We start from the raw sequence: 26,264 nt of genomic DNA, 5'->3' as shown, positions 1-26,264 counted from the left end.
TAAAGTAGTTTGGAGATGTTCATTATATCCCTTTTTTTTTTTGTACATGAGCATAAATACAATTGCTGTGTAATGTAATTTGTGCAAGTCCCCTTGAATATACAGATATCACATGCATAGATATAATCTGATGGTTAGCTCTATTTGCCAAAGTATTTTATCACGTTTTCATATTTCACCATTACTTGCATATTCATGACATTAATAATCCATAATATTGACACATGCTTGAAAAACTTTAGCTCTGCCTGAGTACTATCACCTTCCAAAGCAAAGAAGGAGGAGGCTAGAATGACCAAAGAGATTCCAAACACTAAGGAGATCATTAATTTCCCAAGAGTCTATAACTTCTTAAGGTCATACAAAGGGAAGTGTGATAGCTCCCTAAGGCTGTAGTATAAAGTACTAAATACTGGGTGAAATAAACAATATAAATTTATTGTCTCACAATTCTGGAGGCTAGAAGTCTGAGATCAAGACGTCCACAGGGTTGGTTCCTTCTGGAGGCTGTGAGGGAGCATCTGTTCCACGCCTCGCTCCTAGCTTCTGGTGGTTTGCTGGCGACCTTTGACATTCCTTGCATTATAGGTGCATCATCTTGATCTCTGCTCATCTTCACGTGCCACTCTCTCTGTGAGTGTCAGTGTCCAAATTTCCCCTTTTAATAAGGACAGGAGTCATACTGGATTAGAGACCCACTCTACTTCAGCATCTTAACGAATTACGTCTGCAATGACCCTGTTTCCAAATAAAGTCATATTCTGTGGTATTAGGGGTTCAGACTTCAACATATAAATTCTGAGGGGACATAATTCAACCCTTAACAAGGAGCAAACAGCAGCGTTGGTGTGACAAAATAAAAAGATATAATGGAATTTGCATTCCAGTCTTAGTCTGTCAATAATGTGTTGCTGACCTTGAGAAAACTTGGCCTGTTTCTTCATCAGCAAAATAAGGGAGTTCCTACAGATATCAAAGTTTCTCTTGTTATTCTCAAAATAGCACTGCTATGAGAAGACTTAAAACGAATTTTTAAGTTAGATTCTGGGTTTTAAACAAACCATCAACTCAAAAGAGAGACCTTTTGAAAGGACTGTAGGATGAAGAAGGTCGGCACAGAAGGGACAGGGTCCCTGGGACTGGTTCGCCAGGAGAGTTGCCCTTACACATACAGTGTCACAAGACCATTGCCTTCAGGCCATGATCATTCCCAACCTTTTTGGAATTGCAACACACAACATGTTATGGTTCTTCATTTGATTTTGTGATACTACCTATTACCCTCCACCTCCCCGGACTTCCCTTTCCCCAAGCCCCAGCCCAGAGGAACTGCCAAACATGGACTTACTTTTACAAATTAATTAGGTCTTGCAAATTTTGTCATGCCCTACGATAATCCTATCCCCTCTGTCAAGGTTGTGAACAAAAGAAGATGGCCACTGGACACAGGAATGGCTAGAGGAGAGAATACTTGGGACCACCATTTTTGGAAATTATAAATTATTTTTAATACCACCTTCCACTATTTTAAAGCATTTACACAAGAGCAAATACATAGAATTGAATGTCACAGTTACCGGGAAAAAAATAATAAAACATTAACATTATTTGGAATAAGGGGTGGTAGATCTATGGGTAATTTTAATTTCTTCTCTACACTTTTCTCTATTTTCAAACATTTCTACTCTAAGTAAGTACTGCTAATAATCCAAAATAATAATAACTTTTAAAAATGAAGTTTGTTCCTCTATTCTACAAATGTTTATTGAACACTTACTACATGCCAGGCACCGTCATAACAGTAAAAATGACAACTCCTGCAGAGCTTCCATCATGGGGAATGGCGACGTTATTCGGCACAGGTCATCTGTCCCTCTGTGTAAAAGTTTACTTTAAGTAGATTTTCGGGGCAGATGATGTAGGAGAGACTGCAGCCTGCTGGGGGTAACATGTGCCCCAAAGAAGGAAACAATGCTGAACAGAGAGGTTTAAAGGCAGTGAGAAGCACACTGCATCAGTGTCTGGATTTTACTGGAAGCTGGCTCTTGGAGTCAGAGCTCCACCCCCTCTGGTCCAAGGCTACCTCTTGACCTCAACTACCCTCCCTGGGACATTGTGAAACCCGAGTTGGGCATCACCCACACTTGGGTACGGGTCAAAATGACCTGAGAAGGACAGGGCATACAGCTGACATCAGCGTGAGGAAAGCTGCATGGGCCCATGCCCATCTGCTGATGTAGGCGCCATTCCTTGGGAGGGCAGTGGGTTCTCTCTGAGCCACATTTCAAGGCAACGTGCTAGACGTTTATGGAGATAAAAATGGCTGGAGGAGCCTGTCTTTTATTATTGTCCATGTCCTAAGGTTTAGAAAATTGCTAGTTTTCACTAGCATCTCGTGACTTCTTCACTGAGTGTTATAACGGAAATGGTAATGATGCTCAGTGGGCACCACAAAGAGCATGAAGCCCTGGAGAGGCCTGGAATAGACAGCCCCAGTGATCCTTGCCTTCTATTATTCAAGCCCCCATGTGGTCCTTCCGCATTCGATGAGGGCTGACTTGTGTGACAAATGCATCACTGCAGAAGCGATAGCATGTGACTTCCAAGGCAAAGGTCAAAAAATGCACTGCAACTTCCACCTTGGTCTCTTGATCTTCTGATCTGAGAAAAGCCAGCTTCCCTGTTGTGAGGACACCCGGATAACACTGTGGAGAGGAGCCCCACATGAAGAGGAACAGAGGCCTCCAGACAATAGCACTATCAACTTATCCACCATGTGCATGAATGGCTTTTGGAGAAGACAGATTCTCCAGCCTCATTAAAGCCAGCTCTTGGCTGTAACCTAATGGGAGATCCCCTAAATACCCAGGCCAACCACTCTTGAATTTCTGACCCATGCTGTAATAAATGCTCCTCCGAAGCTGTCTACATACTATTCCCTGGAACCTGTGAATATGTCACCTTACATGGCAATTGGTGACTTTGCAGATATAAGTAAGGATCTTAAGATAAGGCAATTATCCTGGATTATCTGGATGGGCCCAGTCCCTTGGGCTTGAACTCTAACCTGCCTGAGATCTAAAGTCTTTGCAAACTTTAGAACAGGTGAATACTATAGAAGAGAACATTCTTAATTGTGCAAGGGAACAGTTCATACCACAAGGATTCCCCCAGGCTCTGAGGACTGGGTCTGCCCTTGACAACCTTTACTTCCTCTAGAGAAATAGGTGCTTGTGGATGAGGCCTAGAAACTGTCTTTTGTTTTGCTTTTGCAGAGTGCTAAGAAAAATTATTCAACACTTGGAAATAAGGCAAATGATAATTGCATGTCTTCAAAAGTCACTTCCCCCCCAAAAATTATTGATTCTCTAGGAGTAGTGTGCCTTTGACTTATTACTTGCTCTTCGGCTCAGGCTCTATAAAGTTGGATGCTCTTTTTGTTTGGTCAATTGCAAATGTCTTTTGTAAAGTAAAGATGAAAACAATTTCTTGTCTAGTAGAAAGAGTAACTTCTGAGTTTAGTTTATTGCCATTTTCTGGGACTGAAGTTACCTAGGACATGAGACTTTTAGTGCTAAAACCAGGACCATCTAGGGCAAACTGGGACAGTTGGTCACTCTACTTGTGAGAAATTAGTCAGTTTTGGAACCAACTTGGTCATATTCTTTCAACATTCTATCTGTTGTCCAGAAATACTCTGGTCTCTCCTCTATGCCTCTGAAAGTTTTCTTATACTTATCTACCATTCTGTCATTAATAAGCTAAATAACTCTTTGACACACTCGCTTTATATTTGTGAGTCAGGCTTTTTAACTGTTTTAAGTGGGTGCTTTGACAAGAGAAGGGGTTTCTCTGGAACTGGGGGTGGTTGTGGGAGGTGCTCCTGAGGGGGATCAGCCCTGAGAATCCATACTGGAGAAGCTGTTTTTATTTTTTTTATTTTTCATCCCTTTATTAATCCTCTTTCTCTCGAGCCTCTAGATATGTTTCAGTTTCTTCTTTCTAGAAATAAAGTCTTTCTCTCTGCTAGCAATGGCCCTGTCTCCTAAGCTTCTATCCAAAAGTGAAATCCAGTTTCTTCCTAGCAAGTCTCTCATGAGCTAGCCAAGGTCTGACACTATCCAAATACAACTGACATGCTCTTGAATTTACTTAACTTTGTAATAATAAAAAAAATGCTTTCGGCTACTAATACCTAACCTTTACTGAATACCCAATGCTCTTTGAGTATTTGTCCTTCATTGAGCATCTGATATTCAGTGACCATATTCTCAACCACTTGGTACTGCTTACTGATCACTTGTTCCTCCTTGTTTACGGAGCAATATTTCCTTAATATCGCTCAAATCTTTTTTCTCTTCATCCCCAATGCCAAGGCCTCGGCTTAGGCCACCTCTCCTTCCAAACATCCTGAAATGTTATTTCCATAATGAATTTGAGTAAAATGTTTCCTTGATTAAAAGTCATCTCTGGTGGCTCCACATGGCCTGCAGTCACAAACCTAGCATGCACACCAATACACAAATATTTCTTTATAAATTATATCTGTATAATATTGTATATAATATATCTGTATAATACCTGCATAATATTGGTAATGGAAGCCACTACCAATATATAGCTACCATTATAAACCAGGTACAGAAAAAGGAATTCACAAAGAGATAACATTAATACAAATTAAATAGTTCTATTTCTCCCCAATACACTGCAGTGGAGGCTGTGAGCACTACTTGGAGACCACAGACCCACGGTGGTAAGTCCAAGTATGTATATGTGAATGACTTTCAAGGCTTCTTATGATCTAGCCCCCTGCCTACCTCTTCTGTCTCGTTTCCTTTTACTTCCTCCCTCGCTCCCAGTGCTCTGGTCCAAATGGAAGGATTTGTACTTGAAGCTCCCAAACCTGCCTGCTATTTGCTGCCCTCTCCTTGGCTCCCCAAGCCCCAAGCCCCAAGCCCCAAGCCCCTCTGTCTTATTTATTCCCAAAAGCGGCCCTCAAGCACTCCTTCCTCTAGGGATCTGTTTTTTGATTACTGCTGCCTCCATATCCTATCTGCACTCCATGCACATCTTTTTCTTAGCAAGACTACACAACATTTACCTCTCTGCCTCTCTCATTAAACTGTGAGCTAAGGGACTGTCTTATTCACTTAGGTGAATATTGTGTCTGATAAATAATAACAATGACAATAAGAACAGCTAACACTTTTATAGCCACTGCTCCAAGTGTTTTACACATATTTACTTTACTTAATCCTGTGAATACAAGTATCCCTATTTTGCATACGAGGACACCTGGGCACAGAGAGGTTGAGTAACTTCCCAAGGTCACTTATACAGTGTGCACAGTTCAGGAATTATTGAACTAAACTGAACTGCGCGTTCTCTACCACACCTCTAATGAGGGAAATATAGTCACTCAGGCCCAGGTGGGTGAGGAAATGCTTAGGCTGAAGAAGAGGCACGGTGTGTCGCTGCAGCCTGAGCCTGTGCTGCCCCCTACTGGCCAGTTTTGCCCTTGCCGCAGGCTTAACTGGGTCAGAAGTCCTCTCTGCCATCCCAGCTTGAGTCTGGGGTCTGACAAGCACAGGATATCTGAACACCAGCAGAACGGTCTCCCTGCCAGGGATGGCTAAACGAAACTGAGTTAGAACAGAACAGGGAAAGTGAACCCTCTGCCCCCAAATGCCATAGAATGTACCCCAAACCAATAGAAATGTTTACTTTTTAAGAAAAAACTTATGTAAGTATTTGGATTTTTCATTCTTACATTAGGCTCTCCTTTAGGAGAAAAAATAGAATGCTACTTATATCAACATATTGGTTCTCAAATGGGGTGCCTCATGGACCTATTCAAAAACACAGATGCCCAGTCTCCATTCCAAGACGGCTAAGTCAATACTATTTCTCCTCAGGGTTAGCCTCAGGCTACATTTCCCCAAACTCCAAGATCTCAAGACCGTTTAGCATCCCATTTTTCTGGTTTAAGCAAAGGCAATGTCTTCCCATTGTAGCAAACTATGCTATTCTGCAACTCTGTAAATTGTAGGTAATTGAGAGTAATGCAAAATAATCCTGGTTGTAGACATGTAAATCTGATCCCATCTGGCAGAGATTCAACCAATTTTGCTTTTCCTCTTCAGAAGAAATCAGTTTTGCCTCCTTTGTACATTCATTTCATTATTCCTGACTTACAATGGGTCCGTTCTTCAGAGTCTCTCTTGAACCTGTTACAACATCTGCCTGATTCCCTTAGGGATTTTTGAGTTAAAAAAATCTTTCGCATGTGCTCATTTTATATCTGAATGAGAGTCACAATTTTACCTTTTTTTGGAAAATTATCTTTAACACACCAATGGCAAGCGCTTCCCTTTTCTCCACACTTTGGCCATCCTGCTACTTGTGCTCTTTGCTTTGGTTGTCACTCAAGGGGCCTCCTCAGAGAAGGGCTCCTGCCCTTGTCACATTCCACCAGATACATAATGTCTGTCCAAGGGTTCCTGGAAGAATAGTGGAATAGTTATATGAGTGTAAATGTAAAATAAGAGAACGTAAACTAAACTAAAATTAACTAAACGCATCAGATTTTCACTGAGCTCTCACTCTCAACTGCCTCACCGACTCGTTTATTTACTCCTTCGTGACTGGTGCAGTCGATTGATTTATTAAAATTACACATATTAGGATTGGCTTACTGTGAATGTACCTTATGCCATCTGGCACCTTACATTATGGAAAATATAAGGTCCCTGTCGTCTTCCTGAATACACGGATTCATGTGTAAGAACGAATGTTATCTGCCCAACAATTAGTTATTGAGCACCTACGTGTGTTATGCATAATGGCAAAAACATTGTCCCAGGGAGCAGACAGGCTAGACAGAGACAGACGACATGGATAAATGTATATTTTCAAATTCTGAGACCAAAAGATGAGATGCATGTCTTGATCCAAAATTGCAGTGTTTCAAATAAGGAGAAGCCAATATGGGCTGAGGCATGGAAGGTTTTCTGATTATCTTTTGTTGAGTAACAAATCACCCCCAACTTAGAGGCATAAGATATCCACTTATTATGCTCATGGATTCTGTGGGTCATAAACTTGGACGAGCTCAGAGATGGCTTGTCTCTCCTCCACACTGGTAGGCACTCAGCACTAGAACACTTACACATAGCTTTTTCATGTAGGCTTGGATTCCCTACGTTATTGTGGCTGGGATTTAAGGCGGAGCATCCTCAGAGAGAGCCAGATGAAAGCTAATTGCCTTTTATGACAAACCCCAGAAGTCATTCAGTGTCACTTATGCCACATTCTCTTTAGGGCCAGCTTCACAGGTATGAGACCCGTGGAATCACACAAGGCCCCGCGCTTAGAATGGCACCATGCTTGGTTTAATGCTCTGCTGTCACCATCTTGAAATTCTGTATAATAGTTAAACAAGGAGCCCCACATTTTTATTTTGAACAGGGCCCTGCAAATTACATAGCCAGTCCTAATTCTCTTTGTCCAGGAGATCACAAAAGGCTGCTCCAAGAATAAGTAAAAAGATTTAGGGGCAGCACTGAGGGCTCAGTGGAGGTTGGGGCTTGTCGATTGGCAGTAGCTTCTCTCTGCTGTGTTGTTTCCCCAGCCGTCCACTGGCTGGGCCTAGAAGTTAGAAAGGTGGATTGACACACTAATTGAGGGGTGGGTTTTTTGCCGAGCAGCTGGGCCGGAGGAGAGGGCTAGAGTGTTGATGAGAAGGCAGTCCAGATGGTTCATCAAACAGTTCAGACTGAAGAGAGATATCTGGGAGACCAGAAAGTTATCTTAGAAAGGGTCAAAACTAAAAACGCAAGGCCCACAGAGTCCTCGTGATGTCAAAGAACAGGCGTGAGTAGAGTGAGGGCAGTGGTGTGCAGGAGCCGGCTCACGCCCACTAATGAGAGCCAGCTGCTCACTTTTCAGGAATTTGGTGAGCCAGTTGTTAAACAATTGGCCACTTGAAATTGGACATGGAGAAAGTATTGACACCATGGAAATAAGGGATACGGGGCTTCAGATTTCAGAGATGGAAAGTTCTGTGTGATGATAATGTTCTACGCTGGGAAGGCCATAGGGCGACTGAAGAGGAGAGGAGGTGCCGGTCCTGGGAATTAAGCGAGGCTAGTGTGCTCATCTTGTAGCCTCAATGCTGATGCTGGCAGAACCTGGGACAGAGAGAGACACCGAAGTCTTGGGTTAAATGAAGAGTCCAGGGGGCCACTGCATGACATCACCAAAGCAGAGCAGAAACTGAAGGAATAAGCCTTGTGACAAAGACTCCTGTCTCCTATCACCTACTCTCCTCCTCACTTTTAGAGCACGAAACCCCCTAATTTTTAGGTGGGTACGTGGTTTCATTTACCAACTTTACTTTGCGGGTCGCCTATGGTTGTGTGACTATCTTCTGGCCAACAGGATGTGAGCAGAAGTGATGTCTGCAACTTGTGGGTCTCACCCTTAAAAGAATGAGAGCCCTTCCTAGTCCCCAATTTTTTTTCCTTCCTGTGGGCTAGAATGTAGGCATAGTGGCGAGGCATCTTGGACCTTGCAGATGAGTTCGACAGCTGATGAATGGCAGAACAATGACCTAAACGGAGCCTAAAAGGAATTCCAAGAACTACACAGAGCATAGCCACCAGATCCAGTCCTGATTTTCCAAGAGAGAAACAACTTTCTATGAGGTTTGTTTAAGGTGTTGTTTGTTATGTTGGGTCTCTGACCCATCCAGCCCGTCTTATAATCTAACTATGACAAACCTCAAAGGAACAGGGGATGACTCTGACTATGGAAGTTAACAGAATGTTTCTATGTGTAGCTCAGGAACAAATATTCTCCACTCAAGGGAGCATCAAGGGAAGTGGGATCTTCAGGGAAGAGGCAGGTTAGGCCAGGAGGCAAAGTAATTCAGAGACAAGTTGAAGCCACAAAAACTGATGAGCCTATCAACCATTTCTCCTGATGTCAAAAGCACACAGGAGGCAGCTTGAAGGGATGCTCACTGGCCAAATTTGGGCAATTTCTAAATATCAAAAAAATTAATGGATTATTGAGACAGCAAGGTAAATGTGGATATGGAGTGTATATTTGCTGAATTTCTGGACTGTGATCATTGTAATGTGGTTATTTAGGAGAACATTGTTCTTTGCAGATCTATGTGGAAATACTTAATGGGGAGAGTTATGTGGCTGGAACTTACACTCAATTGTTCATCAAAAAAAGTTTATAGCTATATATATAAAACAAATGAGGTAAAATGATAAGAATTAGTGTATAAAGGTAAAGATACAAAACACAAACAAATGAAACAAAGAGATGAGCTGACAGCGGGCGGGGGGGCAGGGGGGAAGGGGGTTCCAGAGGCCCAGAGAAGATCTGGGAGAGGAAGGACACTGCCACTTCACAAACCATCCTGTGTCTGCTTGTTCTCCAGGGGTCCTCTACAGTGCTAGTTGTCCCCACATCTATGGAGGGTCTTAGGATTTGGCCCCATCCTCTCCATTCTGGGAAGAAAGACTGATGAACTCAGAGCAGTGCTTTTGTGAGACAAGGGTTGATGTCAGGGCAGATAGGCCTGGTGACCCCACCCTCCTGGGTTTCCTCCTTCCTCACTTCTTAATCCTCTAGTATTTTAGCTCTAAAAATTAGATTTTTCTGGGGCTCTGCCCAAGGCCGCATTCTCAAGTCACAATCCCTCCCTCCTTAGTTGAGCCCCTTCGCTCCATGAAGTGTTTCCAGCCCTGCCCCCCACCACACACACACGCGCACACACAGACACACACACACAGGAGACTCATTCATATATCACATTACAACTGGACATCTACATTTGGATGAATCATAGCCATCTCAAATTTAATATGTCCAAAATTTAATATGACTCTTCAATTTTCCCTGAACCTGGCTCTCAGCAGAAATTCCATCTCAGTAAACATTTTGTCCATCCACCCAGCCGCTTCTCACTTCCCTTCACTCTCCGACATTCAATTCATCCTGTAAATTCTTCCTCCAAACTACAACCTGGATCAGCCCACTTCTCACCATCAACTTGGCCACCATCACCCTTCACCTTGATTGCTCCAATAGCTTCCTAATTTATCTCTCACCTCCATCGTTGGCCTTCTGAAGTCCATCCCCCTCACAGAAGCCAGAGTAATCTTTTAAAACATAAATCAGAGCAAGTCACTCTCCTGGTTTTAAATACTTCAGTGTTTTCCCACTACTCTTGAAATAAAAATGCAGACTCTTCACCCATGAAGACCCTACACCATCCGACTGCTCCACCTCTCAGCCTCATCTCATCCCGCTCACTCTGCTCGCAGGACCTTCTTGTTCAGCTCTCTGCCTATTCAGCTTCTCTCTTTCTGGAACATTCGGCTATGCCCAAGACTGCTTCCTTCTCACGCAGGGCTCAATTCAAACGTCCGCTTCCCAGATCTATATAAAGAACCCTGCGCTCCCGTCAGATGTTAGACATTGTCTTTTCTTTATCGCCAGTTCTTTCCCCTCACACACTAGACGGGAAGCACCGTTCAGAGTTCACCATGCTGTCTCCACACCTGCTAAGCTAGGTGCTCACACACGTTTGTTAAAAAGAATTAACTTAGAGACGTCAATTTTACATGTTTTAAAATATCCTTACTTGGCAAACAAAAAGGTGGCAATTCTGTGTGGATCATCGTTTTTAAAAAATTCGTCAGGGACTATTGCAATACATAAACTGGCCTCAAGACCCCCTACCACACAGTTGTTCGAAAGATAACAGGAGAGGGGGGGGAGAGGGAGGGAGAGGAGGGAGAGGGAGGAGAGGGAGGGAGAGGGAGGAGAGGGAGGGAGGGAGAGGGAGGGAGAGAGGAGGAGGGGAGGAGGGAGAGGGAGGGAGAGGAGGAGAGGAAGAGGGAGAGGAGGTCATGCATGGGTGGGCGGCCGAGCGGATGCACGGGTGAGCGAGTGGGTGGATACACTCTGGGAAAGCAACGCCAAGGTGCTGCGGCGGAGAGGTCGCTTCCCTAGGCCGCTTACCTTGGGGGATCACGGAGGGGATACTGAAGGGCAGACGGGGCGCAGTGGGTGTACGGTTTTCGGCTCCCTTAGGTGTAGACGGCTCCCCCGGCTCCCCACCCAGCACAGCCCCGCCCCGTCCCGCGGTTCCGCCGGCGGCGCACAGCTGCGCCTCCCGCCGGTGCGCGCGCTCAGGGGAAGGCGCTGCGGGCCGCAGCGGCGCTAGTGCGCGTGCGCGCAGGTGACCGTCCCGCCCGGCCTTCCTCGCCCCGCCCCCAAGTTTGGCCACCTGCCCAGGAAACTTGCGGTGGATTGTTGCCCTCGGGTCGCTCCGGGGCAGGGACACGGGATCGGGCCATGGAAGGTACGTCGAGGACTCGCGAGCCCCGGGCCCGGCCGAGAGAGCGAGACCCAGACCTACAGCCGCGCTCGGACCGAGACCGCCACCCCGAGCGACAGCCGGACCGAGCCGGGGACCGGCGCAGGGAGAGACACGGGGGCGAGCGGCGGGACGGGGACCAGGACAGGGGGCGGCGGGGCCGCGACCCCCGCCAGGACAGACACAGGGTCGGGGACCCATGCCCTGGTGAACAAAGGGTTTGGGAAAAATCCCGCCCAAGCCGGACGAGGGACGGAGCCCGGCAGCCGACCTGGGACACGGCCCCGCCCCCCTGGCCGGCGCCCTGGGAAACCCCGGAGCCGCTGCCCTACAGGAAGGAGGATTTCGGGCGCCGCGGACCCGAGAGGTGAGGTGGGCTGCGGGGGTGGCCCGGCCACCTCGGCACCGTTGAAGCCGGGGTCCCAGGTCCCTGCGCTGCTGCGGCCCCCCTGGCCGCTCGTCCTAGGAAGCCGGTTATAGGAAGACAGTGCCGTTCCTCACTTCTGCGCTCTTAGAGGTGACCTGGGAGGAAAGGAAAACTTTATGGTGCCTCTACTTCCTGACCTGAACCCATTAACAACGCAGGAACCACCCCTGTTAGCAGTGGCAGGGCCGGGGCACCAGGTGAGAAGGAAGAGAGGACTTCAGGACAGGAAAGGGAAGAGTGGGAAAGAGATCGGTAGGTGGGGTTAGCCCCAGGCTCCTCCCTGACCCTCCACCACGTGGTCACAGCACTGCCCCCTTAGGGTTTCAGACCCTTTTCCTGTGTTCCAAAACTAGTCTTGACTTCCTCTAAGTCCCCTTTTCCTGGAGGCTAGGGCTTGAGAAAGTCAGCCTGCTGACGGGTAATAGTTCAGTGTGTAACCTCCTCCAGGGGTATATGTATTTCAGAAACAGACAGCCTGGAGATGCTACACTTTTAACTAAAACTCCTCACCGAAGGGCAGAGATTTACCCCCTTTATCAGTGAGGTCTTTCCAGGCAGCCTCATTCACATCCCAGGGTTGTTTTGATGCAGGACAGGGCAAATTCCCTTGAGGAGACTCAAAGCCTACACTAAGAGAGAAGAGGATCCTTCCCAGAGCATAAGAAAGAATTTAAACACAAACCAAAGTTAGAGTCAAAAGGAAAGTTTATCAGAGAAGAGGGAGCACCCTATAGACAGAGCGTGGTCTCCTCTCAGAGGCAGAGAGTGAGAGAGCCTGAGAGAGACTCAGAGGGACAGAGTCAATAGAGAGAGAACAGAGACCGAGAGAAAGACACTTGAGTGGGACCTGAGTGTCCAGGGAATCCAGCTTCTGTATTATTCTTCAGTACCTATGAGTTACATATTCCTTTGATCTGGACATACAGTGAAGAAGGGTAAGAGAATGTAGCGTGAAAACGTGAGAATATGTAGCGTAAAAGGCCCGCTGGCAGCTCCCAGCCTGTGAGCCATAATTCTCCGTGGTTTTAGCCATAGGGAGATGAATGATTTTGTTTTGTGTAAGGCACCACTGAAACACTGTTGTTCCTGTTTTCCCTTCAGAGTGTGGGGAAATGGGTTGTTAGCAATCCCAGCAGAAATCTTCCTTGGTTCTGCAGGTTTCTTCTGGTCTGGCTGCAGGGAGGTGGCAAGAGAACTAAAATGTCAAATCAAGCAATATTCAAAGATATTGCAATCTTCTTTGAATATTGCTTGATTTGACATTTTAGTTCTCTTGCCACCTCCCTACTTTAGTTTCAGACTCCACTCTCCTGAATGAGCAAACTTTGCCCTCCGTGCCTGGTAGAACACAGAGAGTTCCCATGAGGCCTTGTGAGGTGAAAGCATCGTGGTGTTCTGGGAGATTTGTGAACTGGAAGAGGGTGGGGATGGAAGGGAGAACAGAAGGCGATCCTAAATCTCACACCCATTCTTAGGGAGTTGGTCTTTTTTCCATTGAACGTTGCATCCTACTCCACAAATATTACTGAGTGCCCAGATTGTGTGCCAGTCCAACAAGGAGACAGGACCTGGAGTGATGACCTCCTGGTATTTGACACCTGCCCTCTTCTCTAAGAAGGAGTCAGGCTCCTTCCTCTCCATTGTGGGACTTGTAGGTTTAAGCCCAGTCTCTCTATTGTGTCCACACTGTGGGAAAGCTACTATCCTGAGTTTATGTTACATTATCTAAAACCAACTAGCCAAACTGTGACAAAAGGTGTGTCCAGATATGGTCATGGGCACTAGCTATTGTTTCCCTGATTACAGTCACATTGCATTCCAGCTGCATGACCGGGGAGAATACAGAGCTGCATTTTTAGGTTGCTTTATAAACTAGTATCCTAGTCCTCAGCCTGGACATTGGTCTTGTGAATGCAAAACAGCTCTGAAGTGGCCTGGTTCGTGCTAAACTGAGAAGCCCACGAAAGCTGCTCCCAGCTACCTGGTTAGATAGTTCTCACAGGCTGATAAACCAGCATTGAATGTGGTGCTCAAAATTATAAGGATAAGTTATGGGAGTAGTTAGTGAAGTTGAGCCAAGTGTTTAGATGCCCTGTGAGGTCACTAAACCAGAGAATTCCTTGGAGTATGAAACACTATGGCAAATTTTGTTTCTGTTCTGCACATTCTTTGATGTCTGGGCCCAGCACGAGGTGTCCAGCGTTCTAATCTTGAATAAGCTATTGAATTTCAGTCCCCCTAATGGCCATGTATTTTTGGTTATAGTGACCACACTGCAGGGAGATATCTGCCCTCGAACCCTGGGCCTGGACAAGAGGAAGTGGAATATTACCAGTCAGAGGCTGAAGGACTCCTGGAATGCCACAAATGCAGATACTTGTGTACTGGGAGAGGTGAGCCATTTTGGAGGCAGTTTGGCCATTTACTATCGCCGATGGTTCTGGAAGGGGTCTGAACTGGTGAAGCAAAAATTCAAGTAGAATTGGATTCCTAGCGTTTTCATTTCCATGCTTGTGTGAGGTTCTTGTTTTCTAAACAAACAAACAAACAAACAAAACAGGTAGAAGCGTCTGAAAGGTGCAGCTAGGTTTCAGGTGCTTCTCCTCACACAGGCGCTGGGGTCTGAGTTAGGAAAGTCACCTGGAGGGGGCAGTTAGGTTGTAGCTCACGACAAGAGATCCGATGCTTAAACATTCCATCATGGCTTTTAAACTTTGTTGACTAAGATCCACAGTAAGAAACATTTTACATTCAGATGGAGTTCACACACATACACACAAATATGCTGTGAAACAATACTTACCCTATTACATACCAAGTGCACAGATAATTTCTATTCCATTTCTGTTTGATTGAAAACAAAACCAAAACACCACGCTTAGTAGAGCCCAGAGTTTGAAAAACACTTAACTGTCAGTTCCAAATGTGGTTTCCCAGAGGTCCCATCCGAACACCAGTCTTGGCCTTGCCAGCAATGAAGAAAATCTGGTTTGTCAGGGTGATCCCTTATAGCTCACATGATTAGGTGAGAAATTTTCCTAGGCTGCATATAACTAAGAGAGAGAAATTCTCAGCCTAAGGGAGAGAAATCAAACTTATACCTGAATATGTATTTTAGGATGATTACAATGATATACATGATCATAGGATTATATACAACTTTCTTTGAAGAGCTATAGGCAATCCTGGTACAAGAATCCTCACTTTAGTTTACCTATGTTGGCACAATCTTGTTGCTTTTAATTCTCTCAACAACTCCTGAGGCTCAGAGAGGTATAGTGAGTTACTCAAAGTCATCCAGCTATTTAGTGAAAGAACTGGAATTGAAACTTAGAGCTTGACTTTACAGCCTGAAATGGTTTCCTTGCTTGACCTTTTTCTTTTCTTGATGATATAAATAATAGGAATAAGCCAGAGGTTATTTTCTATATAGAGGTATGTTTTCTTCGTGGTTGATTTATCAGGAGGAGAGGGCAGACCTTGAGGCTCCTGACCAAAGCACACCTTGATTTACCTTTGTTTGCTTCTAGCCATTTGGCTTCGGGCCTAGAGGTTGGGTTTCTGAGTCAAGATAGCAAAAGGATGGCTCAGTAGCCAGAAGCTAACAAATGAGGGCTTATAAAGATCTCTGGGCAGGCAGAGACCCATATAAATACACAATACGGTATTGTGTTAAGAGAAGCAGCCATTCAACACCAGGAACTTTTCTCAAGCAGGAGATGCATGCCTGGATAAAGGTCACCCAAACACTTTCACCCTCGTCTTAGAGTACATCTTTTATGACTTCTTTTCCTTATCGGTGAAATCATGTCCTCCTCCAGCAAACTGGCAAAAGTGGGAGGCAGCTGTGGCCCTCTCCAGCTTCCAGGGGAGACCCCGAAGTTTGGGCTACGAGTCCTCCTAACTTAGGAAGCTCCGCGGAACACTAGAACACTGACGGAAAGAGAGAGGCTCTAAATCCACTTTTACGGTCAAACCCCTTAGAGATTAAAATCTTCAAGTGCTGAGGATAAAGATGAGAGAAAAAGCAAGTGCAAGCGTCACGTGTGCGTGTCAGATCACCAGGAATCCTGTGCGTGTGCAGGCTGTGCTCATTTATTTGGAGGGACCCATGAGGAGTTGCGTGTTCCCTGGGAAAAAGGTACATTTCCCGCTCCTCTCCTGGCTCCCCCCATTTGCATTTGGAGCGGGTTCTCCTTTCCCTTTTGTTCTTTCCCTCTCCCTTTAGACCCTTAGTGCTCAAAGGGTCATAGATCAGAGGAGAGCTAGGCCAGCGTAATAAGGAAATTGTAAAAAAAAAAATTATGATGATGTTTGCATTCAGCTTGTAGCCTTACTCGCATACCATCTTTAGAAGTTTAATTTCATTTTCTCCCAAGAAAGTCGTCATCCCAGAGTCAGTGGTGCTTGTCTCTCTCTCAGAACCTGGAGGTTTAGGTTTTGAGATGGCTCCCCCAGTCAGTGGCATTGACTTGCGATCACACTAGAAAGGTTCAGGGGGGACAATTGTGGATGTTTTCCCCCAATTTATATTCTCAGTCACTCCTTTTCAGTACTTATTTAATATCCTAACCCAGTACTTATCTGGACTGAGCTCACGCCAAGATTTCAAACCACAGTTGACTTTAAGAATGTTAACTCATTAACAAATCTGAAGGATTCACCCTCAGTCAGAGGAAGGAATAACCACGAATGAACTACTGCTTCTTAGGAGAGAGTCGGAGTGGGGGAGGCGGGTACCAGAGATTCAAGAGGTGAAGAAGGCCTGGAGAGCTTCTGAGCCTTTATTTTTAAAAACAGGTACCCCTGGACGTCCCTCCTTGTGATTCTTTTCTGGTTCTATTAAACCTAAAACAGAAATAAGGGACTTGTGTCCTCTTCGCATTCTATTAAAAAAATATGTAGCATGTATTTGCTCCTATATAGCAAAAGGTTGGGAAAAACCTAAATATCCTTTACATTGGAAGTATTTAAAATCATCATGATATGTATTCATTATATCCTTTAAAATTATGAAATAGGTTTTTATTTTTGCTGAGATGGAAAAAATGTTCACACTATATTCTTAAGTGAAAAAATAGGTTATATAAACAGTAGAGTGAGACCTTGTTCTTACCTAAGCAAACAAATAAACAGCAAAAATTATGCATATATGGCATAAAGTCCAGAAGAAAAAACAATGGTAACTGTGTATTTTTTATTTGTTGGATTTCAGATCATTTTTTCATTATATGTACTTGTTTCATCTACTTTTTAAAAATAGTATGTGTTATTTTTATAATTAAAAAATGCTCTTTGCATTTTGGGGGAAATTTGTAGAATATAAAGATAACACATGAGAGTACAGCATTTCAATCAGAATGTGTGGATGGACCAGATGCACCGGGCACAAAATTTGGTTCTCTAAAAGCGAAAGCTGACCCACTGGAACCCTCCCAGCATGCACAGTTTCCAGCTCAGAAGCACCCAGCTTTATATTATGCTGAGAAAAAGAAGCCACACAACTAAAGAGTACATAACTGTGTGATTCCATTTACTTGAAATTCTAGAAAAGGCAAACCTAACCCCTCAAGGCAGAAAGCAGATCAGTGGTTGCCAAGGAGGAAGGTCAGGGATTGACCGCGAAGGTCCACTTTCTAGGGAACTTTCCGGGCAGATGAAATGGTCTCTGCCTGGATTGTGATTACATGACTATGTGCCAGAACTCAAGCTGCATGCTTCGCATGGGCCGTTTTGTTGTATGTAAGTTCTATCTCAGTAAAGCTGATTTTAAGGAAAGCAGCCAGCTTTGCTGGAAGAGCTGGCACTCTTATATAAGATAGAGGAGCCAGGGGCCCTGAAAGAATCCAGCTCTGGGAAAATATCATGGCCCAAGGAAATTAAAGAAAACGAAGTTACACTTAAAAAAAATACTGAATTAAATCTAAAAACAATAAAACCAATTATGTTTCTTTAATTTCGTTAGCCCGACGGGTTTGATTAACTTAATCTTTGCTATGTCTAATACATGTAAACCACAGTTAAGGTTTTGGTGTATAACTTCCATGCTTTTTTCTAACTTCATTATATATTTTTTAAGTTCTATAATATAATTTCCTTCAAACTTAGAGAAGTCTCCTTTTTCAGACTGAAGATAGCCACCTAACAAATCAAAAGCGGAGATAACAATTTCTCAGTCTTTCTGGCAGGGAAGGGCTGGGGCAGAGAATGCTCTTGCCTTCCATACAGGATGCCTTTCTTTCTGCTCTCTGGCCTGATTTCTCTTACCATTGTCCTGCACCCCGACCTGGGACTTATTCTTTTCAGTCCAAAGTATCTCTGACATCATTTCTGGAAACCGCAGTTCCCTGCTACCATCTAATGCAGCTTTGGTTGCTCAGGCCTTCTAGGGGGCGGAAGCAAGAGCCAGCTGCGGTTTGAGCTGCCACGGGGAAGATAAGCCTCAAGGTGGAAGTCTCCAGGTGTGAGATCGCATCTTTCAAAATGGTAACGAGCCCTTCTTTTGCAGCCTGCTGCCAAATGCTGGAGGTTCTCCTGAACTTGCTGATCCTGGCCTGCAGCTCTGTGTCTTACAGTTCCACAGGGGGCTACACAGGCATCACCAGCTTGGGGGGCATTTATTATTACCAGTTCGGAGGGGCTTACAGTGGTTTCGATGGTGCTGACGGGGAGAAAGCACAGCAGCTGGACGTCCAGTTCTACCAGCTAAAGCTGCCCACGGTCACAGCGGCAATGGCCTATGGTGGAGCCCTCATGGCCTTCTGCTGTCTTTTTATCGCTGTAGGCGTCCTGCGGGTCCCATGGCATTGTCCTCTGTGGCTGCTGGTTGAAGGCTTGCTGGACACGCTCATTGCCGGGGCGTACGTGCCCGCTCTGTACTTCTACTTCCACTCCCTCTCCGCCGCCTACGCCTCGCCAGTGTGTAAGGCGAGGGAGGCGCTGTACCAGAGCAAAGGCTACCATGGTTTCAGCTGCTCGTTCCACGCAGGAGATATAGGAGCTGGCGTCTTTGCTGTCCTGGCCATGGGGGTCTTTGCCCTGGGGGCCATGCTGGCCATCAGGGGTTACCGAAAGGTCAGGAAGCTGAAAGAGAAGCCTGCAGAAATGTTAGTGTTTTAGGCTTTCTAAAATGTTCTGCCAAATATAAGGGATGGAAATTACTCTGAACCATGGTCTCTCATGGAATACACTGCTGTGGAACTTGCCAGTGCTTGAAGAGTAACAGGCCAACTTTGGTATGCTGGGTGCAGCTCCGGGTTGCAGTGGACCAACCAACATTAAAAGCCAAGCCCAAGACCCACAGGAAAAGGCATGTGCTACAGCCAAGTGCACTTGACTAAATAAAGGGAGATAATCGAGTGAATTTGAAGAACCTTATCTTCAAAGTTCATGGAAAGCCACATAGACGTGACATTTCGGCCTAAACTTTTCTAAGCACAGCTCTCTTAAGCAGATTAGTCCTGAAGTTTTACCACACGGAACTCTGCAGTCCTTTACTTCCTTAATGCTGTGGATGGAGGGGGTGGGTAGTGCTGGGGAGACCAGTCCTATAAAATTTAAGTTGGAAGTAAGCGTGGGCTGAGGAAAGAGAAATCAGATTAATTCGCTGGGTCGCAAAGAGGCTATTCTAACAAGACCTTTACAATAGCCTTGAAAGCTCAGTGTTTTGTACCTCTTGTAAATGTACCATTGTACGAAGAATAAAACCCAACATCTGGAATTCACCCAGAATAAGAGAATGTAAGATTGTTCCCAACAGAAGAATGCTGCTTTTGGCCAGACAACTTCACGGGTTCTTACTGCATGTTAAGTTACGACTTATGGCATGTTACACTATATTCTGGGTACAAGTAAATATGTTCTTTGATTTATGTGAATCTAATAAAAATCCAAAGAAAAATTTTAATTTGGAGGTGATGGTTCTCTTTCAATACATTTGTAATAGTATTTCCTTAGATACAGGCAACGTCACATTTAAAAGGTGAGTCCATTTGCGTTTAGAAAAGGAAATAAGTATGCATATATGCTTAGTGTATGATTGGAAAATTTCTTGAAGAATATATAAAAAAAGCATTAACAATATTTGCTTCTGGAGGGAAGTGAGTTTTTTTATTTTTCATTTTATGCCTGGTTTGGCTGCATGTGTATTAGTTTTATTTTAGATAAATACAAAATATGACTTGCTCTTAGTTTTTTCACATTGGCAGTACAAAGGCAGAAATCGATGTATAATTAAGCATGGTATTAAAACGATCAAGTACAAAAGCAGCCTCACCGAAAAAGACACTATTTACAAAAAAAGAAAAGAAAAATCTCATGTCTCTTTTCAGATCGTCTACTTCCCCCTGCAGAGCCCTCTGCTGTCTTTCCGGTGACTCGTCCCATCTCACCACAGAGATAAACTGCTGGCTCTGGTAGTCAGTCACCCTGTTTCTTTTCTCCTGGTGTCTGTGACTCTGCATAAACTGGATGCTTAGAAATACCTGAGCCTGTTTGATATTGAAGCTAAGCCAGGTCAGGCTGGCTGGTACTGTGACAATATGCAATAGTCATATTCCTTCAACAGACCCAACATCATTGGACCTGGCAACAGACCATTATTCCTCTCAACTCTTGCGGTCTTGGGGGCGGCAGGGGTTGATGAGATCTAGATTTATTCAATTTCAGCTAGCATATATGTGCTGCCTGGGTTATTGCTTTGCTGTTTTAACAGACTCTGCCCCAGAAGGAAACATTCGGGGTTCCACAGCTTGTAGTACAGTATTCCTGTTTTCCTTCAGAGGGTGAGATAGTAACGTGTGTATGGAAGGAAAACCAAGGCAGAGAAAGGTGGTGGGTAGCGGAGGTCCACTCCCCAGGGATCAGAATAATGTCTGCTGGGTCAGTTCACTCTGCGCTCAGGGGAGAGTGGGCGGTTCTGATCTGATGTGATTTTCAGATTTAAATTAGAAGAATGTAGCTTCTTGATTGTCAGAGCCCTTGTCTGCTGTGTCCCGTGGACCTCCTAGGAATTTGTGTGGGCCCAGCAGGAGACAAGTTCAGCGAGCCCAGTAGCTGTTGTATGTTGGAGATACTAGTTTTCAGCCACCCACTTTATAAACATGGTTTGCCTAGTGTGTTAGAGTTTTCCTGATTTCTAGGAAACCATGCTTTTCCTAAATTCTATGAAAAGAATTTATTTCTTCTTAAATCTCTATTCCTTCTTAAATCTCTAAGCTCTTTCCATTTTATAAACATTACTGAGTAGCATGCCATCCACTTGTATAACGTTTCATGATTTGTCAAGTATTTTCATGTCTTTGCTTTTATTTGGGCCTCGCCACAGCCCTGTGGGATGACAGGTAGGCATTATCTTGTGTCAGATGAAGTGTGTGAGGCTTAGAGCCAATGACTCGGGCAAGGTCACAAGGAAATAAAGAGCAGAGACGTGAACCTAGCATTCCCACTCTAGGTTCATATGCTTTTCTCTTAGTTCTGTCTCTGAACCCTGAGAGAATGACGGGAGACTTTCTCCCAGAAGTAAACCTCAGAGAGGCTGGGGCCTCTGTCAGTGACAAATGAGAACTGACCTTGGACAAGAAGACATTCATCTCCATTCACCTGTTGGTTCCCACCGCCTCATGATACTTGTGGGTTCCTTAAACTTGTAAGAAACCCCCAGGTGGACAGCCCAGGTAGGATCCTGGTTGCGTAGACTGGTCCATCCACATAATGGAGTTGGAGGCCACTCAGCAAAGACCATGGACACTGTAGGAGCTGATCTGAAACATCTCCAGGAAGAGTAAATGAAAAAGGCAAGATGCAGAATACTGTATGTGGTAAGCTTCCTTGTGAAAAAAGCCAGGAAGGGGTGATGAAATGCAGATTTGAGTGCACTTTTATTTGTATAAAGGAACACTGTAAGTTATATTAGAAAATCATAAAAGTGGCTGGGCGTAGAGAACAGGGTGGACAAAGACATGCATGGTTTTTCTCAGTTTATATCTTTTTATGTCATTTTGATTTTTAAAAACTATAAATTTTGAAATACAGATTCATAAGACATTTCAAAAGTAGTAGAGATCCTGTGTACCCTTAAGCCATTTTTCTCCAGTGGTAACATCTTGCATAACTGTAGTATAGTACCACAGCCAAGAAATCGACAATCTACAAAGCTTAGATTTCACTAGTTTTACATGCAGTCCTGTCTGTGTGTAGTTCCATGCAGTTTTTTCACGTGTAGATTTGTGTGACCACTACCACAATCAAATATAGTACTGTCCCATCATCAGGTATCCCCTGTGCTCCCCCTTTATAGTCATACCTACCCCATTCACCTGCCCCACTCCCACTTGTCCCCAGCCACCACAGATCTGTCTTCCATCTCTACCATTGTTTTCCTTTTGAGACTGTTACCTAAATGGAATCATATAGTATGTAACCTTTAGAGATTGGCCTTTTTTCCCCACTCATCATAATCCCCCTGAAATCCATCCAAGTTGTTGCCTGTATCAACGGTTCGTTCCTTTTTATCGCCGAGTATTCCCTGATAGGGGTGTACCAAATTGTTTAACCGTTCACCCTCGGAAGGGCATTTGGGTTGTTTCTCATACTTGGCTCTTACAAATAAAGCTACCGTGAACATCTGTATACATGTTTTTGTGTAGACCTAAGTTTTCATTTCTTTAGGATAAGTGCAGTTGCAGGAGCACATGGTAAGCGTATGTTTAGTCTTTAAAGACACTGCCAGAAATGTTTCCAGAGTGACATTTTGATTTTTCAAACGTGAATTTTGGAAAACCAAGGATATTCGTGTTGAATCTGACCACGTCCTTGGAATCAGATCACCAGTATTTCTCCATTCTGACCTAGAGTCTTCCCAGGTGAGTGCTGTCAGTGTTAAATCCTGAATCTCTCTCCTAGGTGTGGTACAGATAGTGGAGGTGATATTGAATGGAATGGTTCTCATGTGTATCGTGGCTTCATACTTTGTCCTTGCTGGATTCAGTGCCAGCTTTACCAGCGGCGGCGGCTTTGGGAACAACTATTACTCACCATTTGAGGGCACCGAGCTGGAGCAGGTTCAGCAGCTGGACCAGCAGTACACTGTCCTCCGGGCACCCCTGATATACGGCGGTGTGGCTGTTTCTCTGGGGCTGGGTGTCCTCACCATGAGTGTTTTACTCCAAGGAGCCAAGAGTCTGACCAAACTGCCAAGGAAGTGGCTTCTCCTGGAGGCCACCTTCAGCCTTCTGGCCGCAGTGGGCTACTGCATAGGCACTGGCTTTTATCTCTACGTAGCCTTGCGGATCAATGCCACAGACATTTGCAAAAAAAGAGAGAGGCTCTATGCCAGCAAAGGTCTCACCTGGATGAACTGCCAGCTGACCGGCACTGATGGAGCAGCAGCCACCTTTGCTTGTCTTCTGGTGATAATGTATGGTGCCAGTGTGGTGCTGGCCCTACGGAGCTGCCGAGAACAGCAGCACTACAAAGACAGCCAAGAACAGCACAGAAACCACAGTGAGGTTCCAGAATACCTGTGGTCGGGAACACTCTGAGAAACTTCTGGAACCTAAATGTTAACCCACCTCCCGTATTTCTCTCAAAAAAAAAATGGGTCCTTTAAAATTGTACATTTGACAACTGGGGTTTTTAAATACTTGATTTTATAAATGCTCGTTTTGGTACCAGTGCAAAGCTGGGTGGTCATCTCATTTTTCTATTGATCGGTCCTTGCTGACTGAGAGCTTGAAACAAATATCTCTACCTTTGCTACAAAGACCATCAGAAGTTTGGGTATGCCCTTATGGTATGGCTCTCTTACCAAATGGTAAGGTAATGATTCTAGCCAAGTAGCCACAGAAATTCTGAAATAACTAAATATCGGGTAGCATGGCCAGTATTGTAGAAATCTTTTAAAGTCACCAAAAGGAACATGCCATTGCCCCTCCTGTCTGGTCTTTGGGGACCTATGTTGAAGCAGTCATGTGATTGAATTCTTAACGTAGGTTATGTCCTGCGCCTCCAGGAGGGAAACGCCCCTCCCTCCGGGCGTGTGCTGTCAGGAGCTGTCTTCTGCCAGAGCCGGGAGGCTGGGTTTCTCACACGTGAAGAGACGCTTTTAACACGTGTTCCTCCTCAGGATCCCTGCATTAGCACTGAGAGAAAATGTTTTGGTTTTTTGTTTGCTAGCATTCCAGTTACTTTTTTGTTGCGAGTCATTTAGTTGGAATTCACTTTTCCTGAAATATTTTGATTCCTAAATATGAGGCTTCTAAATAATAAATAAAATTTATACACTTCTTAAACATGTTATTCAACTATTTCAAAGATAAAGTAGTTAGCTTTACTAGACTCTAAAGGCTTACAGGCGGCTTCATTACTGCGTCCCGTGAGTGCCCTGGAGAGTCGGCCTTCTGAGGCAGATTGTAATCTCTCATGGGCCTGAACTGTCCATAATGTAACAGTTCATTAACGCTAAATCTGAAAAATAAAGTTATTTCAATCATTTTAATCTAAGGTTCATAGCTGTTCGTATACTTTATTAGTCTCAGATTTTCAGTTCATGTCAGATGCAACTAGAAAGACACATTATTATTATAAAGTATAATTTTGTTTCCTAATTGTCCTCTAGCTTTTCAATAGCTAATTATTTTTTATATTTTATGTTCCTGAGATTAAACTATTAATAAATCCAAACCAAACTTTTAGTGATTTCTATGAACAGCGATTTTGACATCTCAGATTCTCTAATCTATAAAGAAATCAAACATGAGTCTGTTTCAACATGTCACAATGACAGTTAAAAAAAAATTAAGTCAACATCATTTTCCTGTATCGTATTGGCCATTTTTAGCCCTGAACTTCGGCTGACTCTTCTCCCTCTCCCCACCCCACCCCTCAACTCCTTTCCTCGTACTGTATAACCTTTCCTTGCTCCGCTTAAATCTTTTCAATAGCTAATTCATATAGAACCTATCCGAGGCAAAGGATCAAAATAGAAATGGGAAATTATCTAGATTATGCTTTTACAAAAAGTAAAGCTTGGAGGAAAAGGATCAGCTAGAAATCTACATTGCTAGGTTAAAATACAAACACTTGATATGCCACAGAAAGGAGCGTCCACTCTATCACCCTTGGGCCCCCCAGCCTTTGCTGAGTGGTGTACAAGAAGTTTAACAGCAGCAAGAATCAAACCACTCCCCACCCCCCCACCCCCAACTATTCTCACCTAGCATTTATTCCCCAATTCCTGCAACGTTTTCCTCGTAGATCTTTGCCTGTATCTGGGTCGTGCTTGATAAAATGAGGACTTCAGCCTCTCCGACCCCAGACCCAGCTACAATACAGCTCCTGAGGTTCAGCAACTCTCGAGCGATTGGAGCCCATCGATCACTATAATCACGACACCCCGTGTCTGCAGTTCCCAACCTCGTCTTATTTCCTGTCACTTGTTGGGGAGGCCGGTCAAGATTTATTATTCATATTTTACAGATGAGACAAAGGTTCAAGAAGATTAAGTGGCTTACCTAACACCTGACATTTTGTTGACTGCTCACTACGTGCCAGGTCCACTGCTGAACTAAGGAGACATTTGTCTTATCTAAGCTCAAACTTGAGATACTATTATTTCCATTTAACAGTCAAGAAGAAAAACAGCCTTGGAGAGGTTAATGTGCCTAAAGTCAAATCTGAGTAGCAGAGGCAAAACTGAGGACCAATGACTAACACACTGAAAAGTGCTGTGAGTGACTGATGTACCCTTGTGGCCTCTGGTATACCAGGGATTTAAGATCACACAAAGCAGAGAACATGCTTGGAGAATTTCACTTCTGCCCCCATGAAACAGGGAAACATGTCTCATGGAACCGAGCTATTAAAGTAGATGGTATCGTTGAGACCAGTGCACTGAAGGTGTTCAATGAACAGCTGGTACACCAAGCTTTCAAAATGTTCATTCTGCTTGATGAGAGGGAAAACTGAAAAATGATTTCAACTTGGATTTTATGTGGAGTGAGAAGTAGCTAACCTTGCCTGGAAGTCCAGAGATTTGGGAGATAATGATGTGGGGAGAGGAGGGTAACAATGTAGATGCTTACCTATGTTGTAAGTATTTTGTAGGCCAACCATTATATCTGAAGTTCTGATACCAAAGCCATTACATTATGACCAACATGGTGGCCAGATTATCCACTTAGCTCCCCTGTCTTCATCAGCTCTATGATTTAAGAGGAGTTGTAGATTTACAATTGAGTTTCCTCTAGTCAGCCAATAACCTGCATGAAAATAAGGACCATATTTCCTATCTTTGAGATTTAAAACAAAAAAAATACCCATATAAACCAAGAGAGAATGTAATGTTTCTTAATGTAAAAAATCTTTATTGCTATTTCAGCTTAAAAGGTGATCAAAAATATTTATTCTGCCCTTAACTCATAGCTTCATAGTGTC

General features: G+C 44.2%; 2 protein-coding genes across 4 annotated transcripts in view; one reads left to right on the top strand and one right to left on the bottom strand.

Annotated features, from left to right (window-relative positions):
* Positions 1-11,201, bottom strand: part of TAT (tyrosine aminotransferase) — a 38,829-nt gene extending 27,628 nt beyond the window's left edge. Inside the window, exons 1-3 of one of the 2 annotated variants that reach the window (XM_039851798.1) lie at positions 11,047-11,201; positions 6,328-6,503; positions 449-658 (exon numbers count right to left, since the gene is read on the bottom strand). In XM_039851798.1, the coding sequence (XP_039707732.1) occupies positions 449-613 (165 nt within the window). In that variant the 5' untranslated portion in view covers positions 614-658; positions 6,328-6,503; positions 11,047-11,201. Of the gene's footprint in view, positions 1-448; positions 659-6,327; positions 6,504-11,046 lie in introns of those variants that run through there. The other variant, XM_039851799.1, reaches the window with a different exon arrangement.
* Positions 11,202-11,271: 70 nt separating this feature from the next.
* MARVELD3 (MARVEL domain containing 3) lies at positions 11,272-23,510 on the top strand. Of its 2 annotated transcripts, none has more exons than XM_039851801.1 (3): positions 11,272-11,771; positions 14,097-14,224; positions 22,734-23,510. In XM_039851801.1, exons 1-3 carry the CDS (start codon positions 11,383-11,385, stop codon positions 23,369-23,371), a joined length of 1,155 nt encoding a protein of 384 aa, XP_039707735.1. In that variant the 5' UTR covers positions 11,272-11,382; the 3' UTR covers positions 23,372-23,510. The 2 variants fall into 2 exon arrangements, with proteins under 2 accessions (XP_039707735.1, XP_039707736.1); XM_039851802.1 differs by lacking the exon at positions 22,734-23,510 and adding an exon at positions 18,340-19,114.
* Positions 23,511-26,264: the final 2,754 nt, after the last annotated feature.

This window comes from Pteropus medius, unplaced genomic scaffold (assembly GCF_902729225.1).
Source record: "Pteropus medius unplaced genomic scaffold, Ma_sr-lr_union100, whole genome shotgun sequence".
Lineage (NCBI taxonomy): Eukaryota > Metazoa > Chordata > Mammalia > Chiroptera > Pteropodidae > Pteropus > Pteropus medius.
Note: the sequence above shows the minus strand (reverse complement) of the source record. Positions and strands in the feature narration are given on the sequence as shown.

What these genes read in the sequence shown, in the direction of transcription:
- MARVELD3 (XM_039851801.1), top strand. Translation starts at nt 11,383, where the DNA reads ATGGAAGGTACGTCGAGGACTCGCGAGCCCCGGGCCCGGCCGAGAGAG. An exon ending in GGGCGCCGCGGACCCGAGAG is followed by an intron (nt 11,772 to 14,096) that starts GTGAGGTGGGCT and finishes TTTTGGTTATAG; the next exon opens with TGACCACACTGCAGGGAGAT. An exon ending in ATACTTGTGTACTGGGAGAG is followed by an intron (nt 14,225 to 22,733) that starts GTGAGCCATTTT and finishes TCTCTCTCCTAG; the next exon opens with GTGTGGTACAGATAGTGGAG.